Source organism: Nyctereutes procyonoides, unplaced genomic scaffold (assembly GCF_905146905.1).
Source record: "Nyctereutes procyonoides isolate TBG_1078 unplaced genomic scaffold, NYPRO_anot_genome, whole genome shotgun sequence".
NCBI classification, from domain to species: Eukaryota; Metazoa; Chordata; class Mammalia; order Carnivora; family Canidae; genus Nyctereutes; species Nyctereutes procyonoides.
The window spans coordinates 42,183,251-42,194,912 of record NW_026575131.1 but is presented as its reverse complement, the minus strand read 5'-3'; the positions used below and the strand labels follow the sequence as shown (position 1 = coordinate 42,194,912).

Below are 11,662 nucleotides of genomic sequence, written 5' to 3'. Positions count from 1 at the left end.
AGATGGAGAAGGCATCAGCTTTCAGGGTGTTTCTCTCCCCATGGTGTCTCACACTTTGGAGAATTTGGAAAATGTAAATGTTTGAACAATAAGGCATTGAATGAAGTGCTACTGGTTTTTAATACAGCATAATATCACACTGCGTCTCCCCACAATGGCCACAACAGTCATAACAACTAGCATTTTCTGAAGGCTTGTGATGCGCAGGTGCCATGATACTGTAGTTATAACCACTTTCCAGATGAGGAATTGAAGCCCACCGAGGTCTCACAGATGTCAGTATGTTCATGCCCCAGAAGACTTTGTTTTAAGCTTTAATAACTTCAGAAACTACAGAGTATAAAGGCCACAAATCTATAAGAAACATAATACAAAAGTTTCATACTTAAAGTTTCTTCATGCTCACTTAGTTTTGTGAATTTTGGATAATAACCTCAATCTTGCCAGGCAACTTTTGCCAGCTTTACAAAAGGCAAAAAAGGAAATTTAAGTAAGCTCCCAAATTGCATTTCTTGCAAATCTGTAGCTTTATACTTCTGAGGTTATAAGTGCTTGAAACTGTCCTGTTTCAGGACAGCCTGTTCTTTTACTTTTAAGTCAGTTTGACTTCAAAGCCTGTCTAACAGTATTTGACAGGGCATTTGGGGCACGTGGGGATCTGGGATTCTGGTGCTGGGTAAAAGCTCTGGGTGAAAAAGTATAGGATGGGGGCACTTGGGTAGCTTAGTGGTTGAGTGTCTGCCTTTGGCTCAGGTCGTGATCCTAGGGTCCTGGGATCGAGTCTTGCATCGGGTTCCCCATGGGGAGCCTGTTTTTCCCTCTGCCTATGTCTCTGCCTCTCTCTCTCTCTGTGTCTCTCGTGAATAAATACAATCTTTAAAAAAAAAAAAAGGTATAGGATAAATAGCATGCAGCAAGATCTCAACTATGTCCAAGAGCCTGCAGAGAAGCGCAAGGAGGCTGGCCACTGCATGATTTCCCTCTCAGGGAAAGTCAGCATGTGCTCAGCATTCCCATAAACCTTAGTTTAATATCACCCTCCCAACCCCCCTTGATGAGAGTCTTGCTCTCTCCATTCCATAGATGAGGAATTCAAAGCAGACAGGTGTAATGGCTTGCCCAAGGCCACGGTCAGGCCCGCTAACCTCAGCCCGGTCCAGCCAAGGCCTCTCTGACCCTGTGTCCCAAGGGTGCTCTCCCTGGCTGGTCAGTGAGGCTTTCCTTAGCCTGGCCTACAACAGATGGCATGAGGAAGTGGGAACTTCAGCCAAGTGACTTGAGCTCTAGTAGAATTCCTGTTTGCCTGGCTAGGACAGGCCTGGGGAGGATGGGATGACCGTGTTCACCCAGCCCCCAGACTTTACCACCCACTGTTGAGGATCCCTTGGCCCAGCTGTCCTTCACCAGTGGCTCTCCTGTTTTTCTGCCTGCCTTGTGATCGCCCAGCCCTGTCACCTGTGGGTGTCCACAGCTGGCCCTCTGCTCTCTGCTGTGGCTCACCCTGGTCCTTGCCCATCCCCTCCAGCCCCAGGCTCTGAATCTACAGGATCCCTGGTTCTGAGGGTGGGCCCAATGCCCAAAGCCCCTCGGTCTGCTCCACTGGTGTCCCTAGTGATGAAGAATGCAGGGCTCCAACACCTGGGCTGCTTGCTTCTCCAGCACTCAGCAGGCAGGAGATAAATAACAATGGAAGGAAGGAAGGGAGGGAGGAAAAGGGAGGAGGAAGGATGGACCAGAGGAGTCTCCCCACCCCAGATCTCCCTCCTCCTCCTCCTCTTCCTCCTCCAAAGCCCTCCTAGTCTCCACAGCTCCTCAGGTACACCCTCCCTCCATCCCTGGGTTATCAACGCTCCTCCTGGAGTGAGGATCAGAGTACATGTGGGCCAGGCTCTGTATGAGGTCAAACTCAGACTGGAGTAAAAATTGGGGCTCAGACTAGGGCAGAGGCTCAGAGCCAGAGTCAGAAAATGGTCCTCCCGCCCTTCCAGGTGGAGACTTCCCGGTCCCACGGGGCAGCAGATGCTGGCTTTTTCAGGAACCTTCCATAGCACCCGCAATTAGAGACTGGCCATACCAACCCCTGGTCCCCATCCCCCCCTCTAGCTCTGGTGTCCAGAGTGACCAGAGCCGTTTCTGGGCAGGAAGCCAGCCCAGAAAGCCCAGGACATCCCTGAGCGCCTGTCACTATGACGACCTGCCTGCCAACCCCCCTCCCCCCACCTCCACCCCTCCTCCACCACCACCAGCCCGGGTCCAGTAGGGTTTTTCAAATTCAGAACGTCAGACTGGGAAGGGCCTCCTAGATCAGCAGATCCTAGCCCCTCCCCTTGCCCCAGATGGAGAAACTGAGGCCCGAGTGGGGCCCGGGAAGGTGGGAACCGGCTGTTCGGGGACCTGCCCCCTGCGGGTCCTCCCTCCTCCCCGCCCCGGCTCCCACCCCTCGGCCCCACCCCCCACCCCCGGGTCGCGTTAGGGAGGGCGATCGGACTCCCCGGGAGGTGGGGGCGGCCGGGAACCAGACACCGACGATGAATAAGTGATGCCCCTGGCGGCCTGCGCGGCTCTCCGGGCAGTCACCCCGGCAGCCGGCAGCCGCGCCCGGCGCTCGGCGGGCCCCCACCTGCGGCCGCGAAGATGGCTGGGCTGCGGCGGGGCGCGGGGCCCCCCTGGGCGCTGGGCGGCGCGGCGCTGGGGCTCTGCCTCGCGGGGGTCGCCGCGCAGCTGGTGGAGGTGAGGCGGGCGGGGCGGGGCGGGCGGGGCGGGGCGGGGGGGCCGGGGCTTGGGGGGCGCCCTTCGACCCGGGGCTGGCGGTTGAGCGCTCCCGGCTGTGCGGACCCCAATCTCAGGGTCCCTGGTCTGACCGGAGGGCACTGCCCCTGATTTCAGGGACATGGATTCTGGGAGACTCACCCTGACCCCAAGGATTCCCAGTCCGACTGGGGGTACAGCTTTGCCGTCTTGCCTTAGGTCTAATGGGGGGAGCGAGGGAGGGGGCGGGAAGGCATAGTCCTTGGTGTCAGTGACCTCTAGTCTGATGGGGGACATCTAGTCCCTGGTATCAGGGTCCGCTGGAGGAAAAAGCTTCTGCTGCCAGAGATCCTGCGGGGTCCCCTGCCTAATGGGGGAGACGGAGCCTTGGGAATCTGGAGGGTCGGGGCAGGAAGATGAGACCCTTTATAGAGCAGCCGTGGGTTGAGTTCAACTCCCCGAAGAAGCACTTGGCCCTGGAGGGGAGGTGTGGGCAGGGCAGACCCCGGGGACTTGGGGGTCTTCCTTGGCCTTGGTGATGATGGAGAGCCAGCAAAGGTCTCTGAGCAAGGGGAGAGTTGTGGACGAGTCCTGGGGTGGAAGGAGGAGGATAAATTGGAAGAGGGCACGTAACTGGGGGAGCTGGGGGTGCTGCTCAGATAGCCCATCAAGAGAGGTGAGGAGGGTGGCTGGGGTGGTCGACCAGGGGCTTGGCTAGGGCCAGAAAGGGCTGTGAGGGGAAGAGTGGAGGCCATTGCAGCCTCCCTGGCCCTCCATAACTCATTCCTGCTGAGCCGCAAAGGGGACCCCAAGGGGCGGACCAGATCTGGAGCATGAGGCCAGAGGGAGAAGGCCCAAAAGGCAGGGCCAGGGAGGAGTGGGGGGTGGGGGGTGAGACCTGTGCAGGCAGGAGCAGAGAGAAGAGGGCAGAGAGACAGAAGAACAATAGACAGCTAGGCCCTTGGAGACAGGTGCCAGGGAACAGGTCGGGAGAGGGAGGACAGAGCCTTATCTTGAGGATCTCGGAGGACACAGCCCTGAACCTGAGGGTCCAAGGGACACGAAGACAGAACCCTGAACCCCAATACTAGCCTGTCCCTGCTGCTGACCAGGGGGTGTGATCACAAGGCTGGGCGGGAGTCAGATGTCAGCTCCAGTGGCCCTGTAAGGGGAGCCAGGCTGGCTGGAACCCCATGGAGTGTACCTGGGGTCCATTGGCTGCCCCAAGGCCTCAGGTGTAGAAATTGAGCTGGTCTGGGTGCGAAAGAAGGCTGAGGGTGGGGGTCATGTCAGTTCTGAGCCAAGGACTCTTCTCCTCAGCCCCCAGGAGAACATCTCCTTGCTTATCGAGGGAAATTGCATTTGGAGCCCATCTGCCTGCCATTTGCCTACAGCCTGAGCAAGGGCCTGGCTGAGCCCAGGGGATCCAGGGAAGCACCAGAAAGAGAGGGAAGGGCTGGAGTCCACAGCACCACCCACCGCAGCCGGCATCATTTCTCCATCTGAGAGGCTGGGGCTCCCGAGCTTTGGAGTTCAGACCCCCAGCACTGCTGACCACAGAGATGCCCCACTGTTAACTGTTACCCTCTATCCAAGATCCCTATCAGGGTGAGATTGTAAGATCAGTTCCATTCAGAACAGGGCTAGAACAAGAAGGTGTCAGAAGTGGGCTCTCAGCTGCCCAGGCTCAGAATCTGAGACCTCAGAGTCTTCCAGCCATACAGCCCAGCCGGACCAAACATCCTGAGCCTTAGGATCGGGGGCCCCACCACTGCCCAGACCCTGGTCCTGACTCTGCAGACTTAGGTCTGACCACACACGTACTCCAATCACAAGTGTGCTCTGTACTCACAAATATGTGCCCAGCCCTACAGGTGTCCCAACCCCCCACACATGTGCCCCAAACCCACAGATGTGCCTGACCCCACACACATGTTCCTCGACCCCACATACATGTGTCTGACCCTATCAAGGGGCATGTGTCAGGCCCCTGGGATGATGCTGAGGAGGGGTATCTCCTCAATTTTCCCACTCTGATTGGGTAGAGAGAGCTTCCCAGAAAGCCCTGGCACCACCCCACTCAGGTTACAGATGGAGACACTGAGACCTAGAAGAAAGAAGTCACCCATCCCAGTTTACCCTGGTTAAGAGAAAATACCCGGGGAATCGTGTTCGAATCCCAAGCGCACAGATTACCTGGGACGGGTTGCTGGTCCTCTCTGAGTGTCCCCAACACATGCTGCAGGGCGGTGTCCTTTCGATGAGGAAGCCCCTGACTTGTGGTAGGTGCCCAACCCATGCTCGTGGATCAGGAGAAAGACTGGGTAGGTGGTTGAGCTGTGCCTTGCCTTTCTTTCCCAGAGAGCAGAAGAGACTCCAGGTCTGTCCTTATTCGGTTAATCAGAAGACAGTCAATTCCACGGATGCCCCGGGGTCCTCTCTCCCTCTGAGAGCTAACCTCCCCCACCGCATCCCTCAGCCAAACTTGGTGACAGAGATAGGGTCATGTCCTTCTCAGCCCGTCAGGTTAGGGACGGGTCCTGCGCAGACCCACCAGGCCCATTTACACTAGACTCCCAGGGCTAGGTGGCATCTCCCTGCCGGGGTGGGAGGTGGCAGGCTGTGCGTATAACTTTTGGCCTCTAGGTGCCGCTGTCTCATTGCAGACTAATTACCCAGGCCTGTCCTGGGAGGACTCTGGCCTAGCCTCTGGTCAGAAGAGGTGACTCTGGCAGGATGGGCAACAGTTGAGGTCACCGGGTGCGAGTCCTGGCCAGGCAGCAGAGCCACGGGCCCTGAGTCCGGCTCCACACGCACACCCCACACACACGGAGGATGCTTGGGAGCAAAGTCCCCAGGACAGCACAGGCGTCGCCTTGTCTCTGGCCTTGGTCCTGAGACCCCATCTGCCTGTGGGGCCCAGGACTGGAAGATGAGGAGAGACGAGCAGGCTGCCCAGCAGGGACTTGAACCTGAGTGGGACAAGCCATCTACCTTTGGCCCTCCAGGTCTTGGTGTCCCCAACTATCCCCAGGCACCCTTGTACCCCAGGTCCCTGGCTCCATGTTTCTGGGGCTCTGCTTTCTTCTTGTGGCTCTAAATTGGAACTTGCCAAGGTCCAGGGCGGTGGCCGTGAATGTCTACGACACTTGATTCTAGGAGATTCTGGAACACTTGGGCTGAGTCCTCCCTCAAACCTGGGCCTCTCTCTGCCCAGCCCCAGCTCCTGGCTGCTGCCTGGCTCACTTCCCTCTCTCCCAACCTGCAGCCCAGCACGGCCCCGCCCAAGCCCAAGCCGCCCCCGCTGACCAAGGAGACGGTGGTGTTCTGGGACATGCGCCTCTGGCACGTGGTGGGCATCTTCTCGCTCTTCGTGCTGTCCATCAGTGAGTAGCTGCTCCCTTCCCTCCCCCGACACCCGGCAGGAGCACAGCAACACCCTGCACCACCCCCTTACCCCCCCAAACTACCCCCAGGGGCTCAGAACAGCAATTCCGGGCATTGCAAGCAGGCCAGTCGCCCGCAGGAGGCCCGCTGTGGTTTCTGGCACCTCCTGATCTACACAAAGTCCCTGTGGAGGGCTGACAGGCTGGTGGTGACCTGAAGTATTCAGCCCAACTGGGACACAGCCACATGGCAATTACGGTAATTACAGGGGACTCCACTGAACCAGGATGAGGACGTGTCATTTTTCCCTATCGCTGGCCTCCTGATGCTTTTCCTGCAGCTTGGCCAGCTTAAAGGGCCCACACCCAGAGGCCCCAGCAAGGCCATCCTTGGCCACAGCTCAGCGCAGAGGCTCCCCAGACGCCCGGCAGATGTGGCTCCCAGGCTGCAAACTGTGCCTTGTCAAATCCCGTTCCCCTGGAATGACTCACACCCACCTCGATTAAAAGCAGGAGCCCCCTTCCTCTCCTGGGACTGGGTGTTGCTTGATGCAAACTCACAACAGAAATGGGCCTGGCGTGCTCCCTTCAGCCCTTCCAGAGTAAGGGAGTTGGGGAAAGGGGGCAGAGAGATGCCGGTGGATGGAGGAGGCCGCCAGGGTACAACGTAGAGTCTGGTGAAAGCTCTCACCCACCAAAGGATGGGGGCAGAGGCAGGCAAGGCAGCAAAGAAAACCCACTCCCCTGCACAGACTTCACAGAGGTAAGGGTCCTCTTAGCTGCAGCTTTCGGGAGGTCTTGTGCAGTTTTGCCAGGTAGGCAGCTGGAGAAGCATTCCAGGCAGAGTGGGTGGTGTAGGCAGAGGTGGGAGGAAACGGCTTCCACGCAAGGTCTCCAGGAACCCCTACAGGACTCTCACGGAGTGCATCCCAGGTCAGGGGAGCCAAAATGGCATTTAAGTGCTAGCTGGAGCTGTCCCAGGATGAGGTCCCCTGGAGGGCAGTGCCCCAGCAGAGGGCCCACCCAGATGTAAGGACTCCAAGGGAGACAAGGACATCTGATTTACATGTGCTTCTCCTGGCACCAGAAAGGCCCTTGTTGTGGGAAAATATGCACATCCCACCATCACCGTATCATCATGGCTGGGGTAGGAGCAGGATCTGAGCAAGAGGCTGCATTTCATTCCTAGCCAGGACAAGAACCCATCAGGCTTCTCAGTGGAGGCCCTACAGCCAGCTGGTCGTGCCTGCCGCCCCACTCCAGGTGTCCAGAGAGGAAACCATGCCCCCCCCACCTCCCATCCCGTCACCAAAAGGCAGGGTTCAGGGAAGCATCTGCCTATAAGGAACAGAGTAGGGTGCAGGGCCAGGAAGCCTCTCTGGGGAACTCCAGGGAGCAGGAGTGAGGGCACTGAAGGGCCTCTAAACACAGAATGGCCTCTGCAGGCTCTGCTCAGCCCCGGATGGTGAAGGTGCCCAGGGCCACACAAAGTTAGCTTGGACCCAAAGAGGAGTTTGAACATGAAGAAAAAGACCGGCTCGCACTCCTCAATTCGATTCCCTAGTAAAGACTGAAAGTCCCAAAGCCCTCTGCGCAGCTGGTCACCACTCGCTGCCTTCCGTGCAGAGCCCTAGGGAGTGGGGACATCACAGCCCCACGTGCTGGGGAGGAAGCCTCTTTCCTGCTTCCCAGTGTGCTTGGGCCAAGGTGGTGCCACTGTCAGTGGCGTATCACCCCAAGACCTTGTGTGGAGGGGCTGGGGGTTGGATGGGGGTGCCTCTAGAGGTCCCTCCAGCCTGGGGACTCACATTCTAGCTCCCTGTCCGGGCCCTGGAACTCCATCCAAGACACATCGTTTTTGTTTTTGTTTTTTCTTCCTTCTTTGAAGAGAAGTGACCAGCCAGGCTGGGTGGGGCAGGCCTGGGGTGAGGGGTGGTGTCTGAACCCTGCTCCTAGGTGCCAATAGCTGAGCTCCCTTCGAAGCCCCGCCGGCCTCGGCCTCGCAGTGCCTGGGACCAGCCTTTGTGGAGAGCCTGAGTAAGCACAGCGCGAGGACGTGCCTGGCGGGTGGCTGGGAGAGGTGGCCCAAGCCAGCAGGGTCGGGGCCACAGACGTACACACAGGGGCCTGAGGAGGCCAGAACCTGGCTCTTCGAAGAAGAACAGCTCGTCATTTACCCCTCACAGCAGTGCAGAGTCAGACCTACCGCTGAGGTCTCGTGCAGCCCCCCAGAGGTCCTGGATGCTGTCAGCCACCCCCACCCATCCCTTGGGGAGTCCCGTTCCATCCTCAGGAGCAAAGGCTTTGAGATTGTCTTATGCATTCATGCATTCATACTTTCTTTCTTTTTTTTTTTTTTTTCATTCTGTGAATCTGGGCAAGACTTAGTGGGGCCACAAGATTTGGCTGAAGGGGTTACACAAACTGACCCCAAAGAGTGCTCCAGCCCTGGCTACACTGGCCTGATCCATCTTCCCTAAAATAGGCCTGGCTTGTCCTGTTTGGCCCTCATGCCCCCAGAAGTCTGCCAGGAAGTTATGTCTTGTCATCTGATTTATAATAGGAAGCAGCCCCGTCCCCTCCCCTGAGGCCGGGGCCAAGGTGGTCAGACTGTGGGGCCTTAGAAAAATAAACTCAGTCCAGCCGGGTCCTGGCAGCCCTGTCCTACCCTGCCTGACACTAGACAGGGCAGCTCCGTTCTCTGGCCCAGCTCGCGTGGGCACAGCTGCCCTCAGCCGGAAAACCGCCCTGGAATAACTGTCTGAGGTGAACGCCCCAGGGCAGGGTCTGTGCCCGCTGGTGGGCTCTCGCAGCCAGGAGAAGCCCAGGCTTGTCCTCAGGGAGGATGAGGAGGACACTGGCATGTCCTCCACTGTCTGAGCTCCTCTCAGGAGCTTGGGGAGGAAGAAGGAGGGAGCTCCAGGAGCCCTGGGTGGGAACACAGGACAGCCTTGGGGCAGCTGGAGCTTGAGTCACTGTCACTGCCACCGTCACCATGCAGGCCTCTGCCCTGCCCTCCAGGGGCCTCGGTCTAGCCAGAAAGCCAGACCAATGACATGACCTGGTGGCCTGTGCAAAATGAAAGTGTGAGACCCCTTGGTCAGAAACCGTTAGGAACAGTGACAGCAGAGCATTAAGCCAAGTGCAAGGCCCTTCTGAGAGTGGCCCCTGGTGCGACTGCCTGAGGTTGGCCCGGCTCAGGAGAGAGGGCTCGGAAACCCCAGAGCCCACAGGGGTCTTGAGCCTTCAGCCAGCATCTCCTGGGTGAGGCATCCGTGGGTAGGTGAGGACAGGTCCGAGATCTGGGTCTCATCCCTGGGGTGGGTGTCTGAGCTCCAGCCTTGGCCAAGCCCACCCCAACCCCCCTACAGTTATCACCCTGTGCTGTGTCTTCAACTGCCGCGTGCCACGGACCCGGAAGGAGATTGAAGCCCGGTACCTGCAGCGGAAGGCCGCCAAGATGTACACGGACAAGCTGGAGACGGTGCCACCCCTCAATGAGCTCACAGAGATCCCCGGAGGTGAGTGAACCAGGAGCCCCAGCACCCCTCGCACCCCCTGCCACCACCTGTCTCAGTTGGGCCAGCCAGTTAGCTCCTCAGTTCCACTGACCAAGGGTGGCCCTGCGCCTCCCCTCTGCCTGCATTAGATTCAGGACGGGGAGTCAGCCCTGTCCCTGGAGACCAGAGCCCAGAAATGGGCCCCAGCATGAGGCAGGTAATGCAAGGAGCTCTTCTGCAGGTAGGAGAGGCTTGGAAGGAAGGAGCAAAGGGCTGGAGGCGGGAGGATCTGATCTGGGCCCTAGGACCCTGCCTCACCCCTACTACCCACCTCTCCTTTACCCTACAGAGGATAAAAAGAAGAAAAAGAAGGACAGTGTGGACACAGTGGCCATCAAGGTAGAGGAGGATGAGAAGAATGAGGCCAAGAAGAAGAAAGGGGAGAAATGAGGAGGGCTTCCTAGAGGTGGCAACTGGAGCTGGCTGGCCCTGGTGCTCAAGTCCTGGTAGGGGTCCAGGCATCTTGGACTCCAAGGTCATCCATGGACCACAGAGGTTACAGAACACCCTCTTCTTGGCTCCGAGGAGGCTGCTGCAGCCCCATCCCTATGGCCCATCAGGGGCAGGGACAGGACTGCACCTGGTGTCCTGCCTTCCAGCCTGGACTCCGCTCCTTTCACCTCAGCCACATGGCCGCTCAGCAAAGGTCGTCTTGGGCCACTGCTCCCCCCTGCAGATCCAGAGTGGCTTCACATCCACCCAGACGCACGCCTCTGTCCCTTCTGCCGGGAACAGCAGTGGCTCTACGGGGGTGATGGGAAGTGGGCTCTCTTGGGAGGAGATGGCTGAACTGGATGGGCTAGAGTGTGAGGCCACACCCGGGCTGGCCGCGAGGAAGCTGTGGCTAGGGGAAGCTGTGGCAGCACGAGGCTCTCAGACTTCTCTAGATAGCAGCCCTAGTGGCCAGGGAACCACTCCAGGCCCAGCAGGGGTCCTGGCCGGGGCAGTGAATAGAGCTGCCCGGAGACAGGAGAACTTCAGCCCAGCAGATACCATGTGCCCATGTACCATGGGCAGCTGCACTGCACTGGAGCTGAGGTTGCCTGTAGGCAGAGCGTGAGGCCTGGGGGTTCAGGGCTGGGGCTGTAGGGGGTCAGTCAGGGATGCAGAAGGCTGAGGCCAACGGGCCAAAGGGAGAAGGGAAGAAGGCTGGTAGCTGGGCCCCATCTTGGGGGACCAGGGAATCCTGAAGAAGCCAAGGGAAGCGCTGATCTGTGCCAGAGGTCCCTTTGAGGTGGTGGGGGTTTTCGGGGCCCTAGGAGACCACCTCAGAGGGCAGTCAGGGGCTGAGGCAGCAACCAGCCTTCCACCTGTTGAGCAGAACAGCACACAGCTTCCTCTTCTACTGTCTCAACTACAGCGCCTCAGAGAATCACTACTGACCAGAGGGTACAGGCCCAACCACCACCCAAAGACTGAATCTTCGGGGAGGGGCCATGCAGAGGGATTTCCAGATAGTGCTCAGAATCTGGGCCTGGAAACTAAGGAGACACCAGAGTTTCCTGAGCCCGGGTGGGGGTGGGGGGAGCTGCTGGAAAATCTCACGCTGCCTCTGCCTTGGCAGCCTGCAGAGATTTGTAAATAAAGCTGAGTGCCTTCTCCTACCTGAGTGACCTGAGATAACCCTGCAGGATGCCCTGTCCCCAGATCATACATGTGGAGGGTGACACAGCAGTGAGAGGTGGCACAGGCCAAGCTGCAGCTCCCCCCAATTCTGACTTTTCTCCCAGCCTGAATTAGGATGAGCCAGAGGGAGAGGTGGTGGCCAAGAGGCAGAGGGGCAGCTGCAGCCAGCTTGGGTGTGGAGACTGGGAAGGAAGCCAACCTCTCTCCACTCCTGGCCCCACCACGCCACTTTGCCTTCCATGGTCTGAGCCCACTGCTGAGGACTCAAGAGGAGTCAAATCTGGATCCCGACCTGGAGCTGGATCACTATTCTACAAAGAGAGGGATCCAGGCAGACATTGG

At 58.5% G+C, this 11,662-nt stretch overlaps 1 protein-coding gene across 1 annotated transcript; it reads left to right on the top strand.

Moving 5' to 3' along the window:
• Nucleotides 1–2,488: 2,488 nt before the first annotated feature.
• On the top strand, nt 2,489–11,259 carry TMIE (transmembrane inner ear). Its single transcript, XM_055343968.1, has 4 exons — nt 2,489–2,730; nt 6,017–6,134; nt 9,506–9,655; nt 9,984–11,259. Exons 1-4 carry the CDS (start codon nt 2,635–2,637, stop codon nt 10,082–10,084), a joined length of 465 nt encoding a protein of 154 aa, XP_055199943.1. The 5' UTR covers nt 2,489–2,634; the 3' UTR covers nt 10,085–11,259.
• Nucleotides 11,260–11,662: the final 403 nt, after the last annotated feature.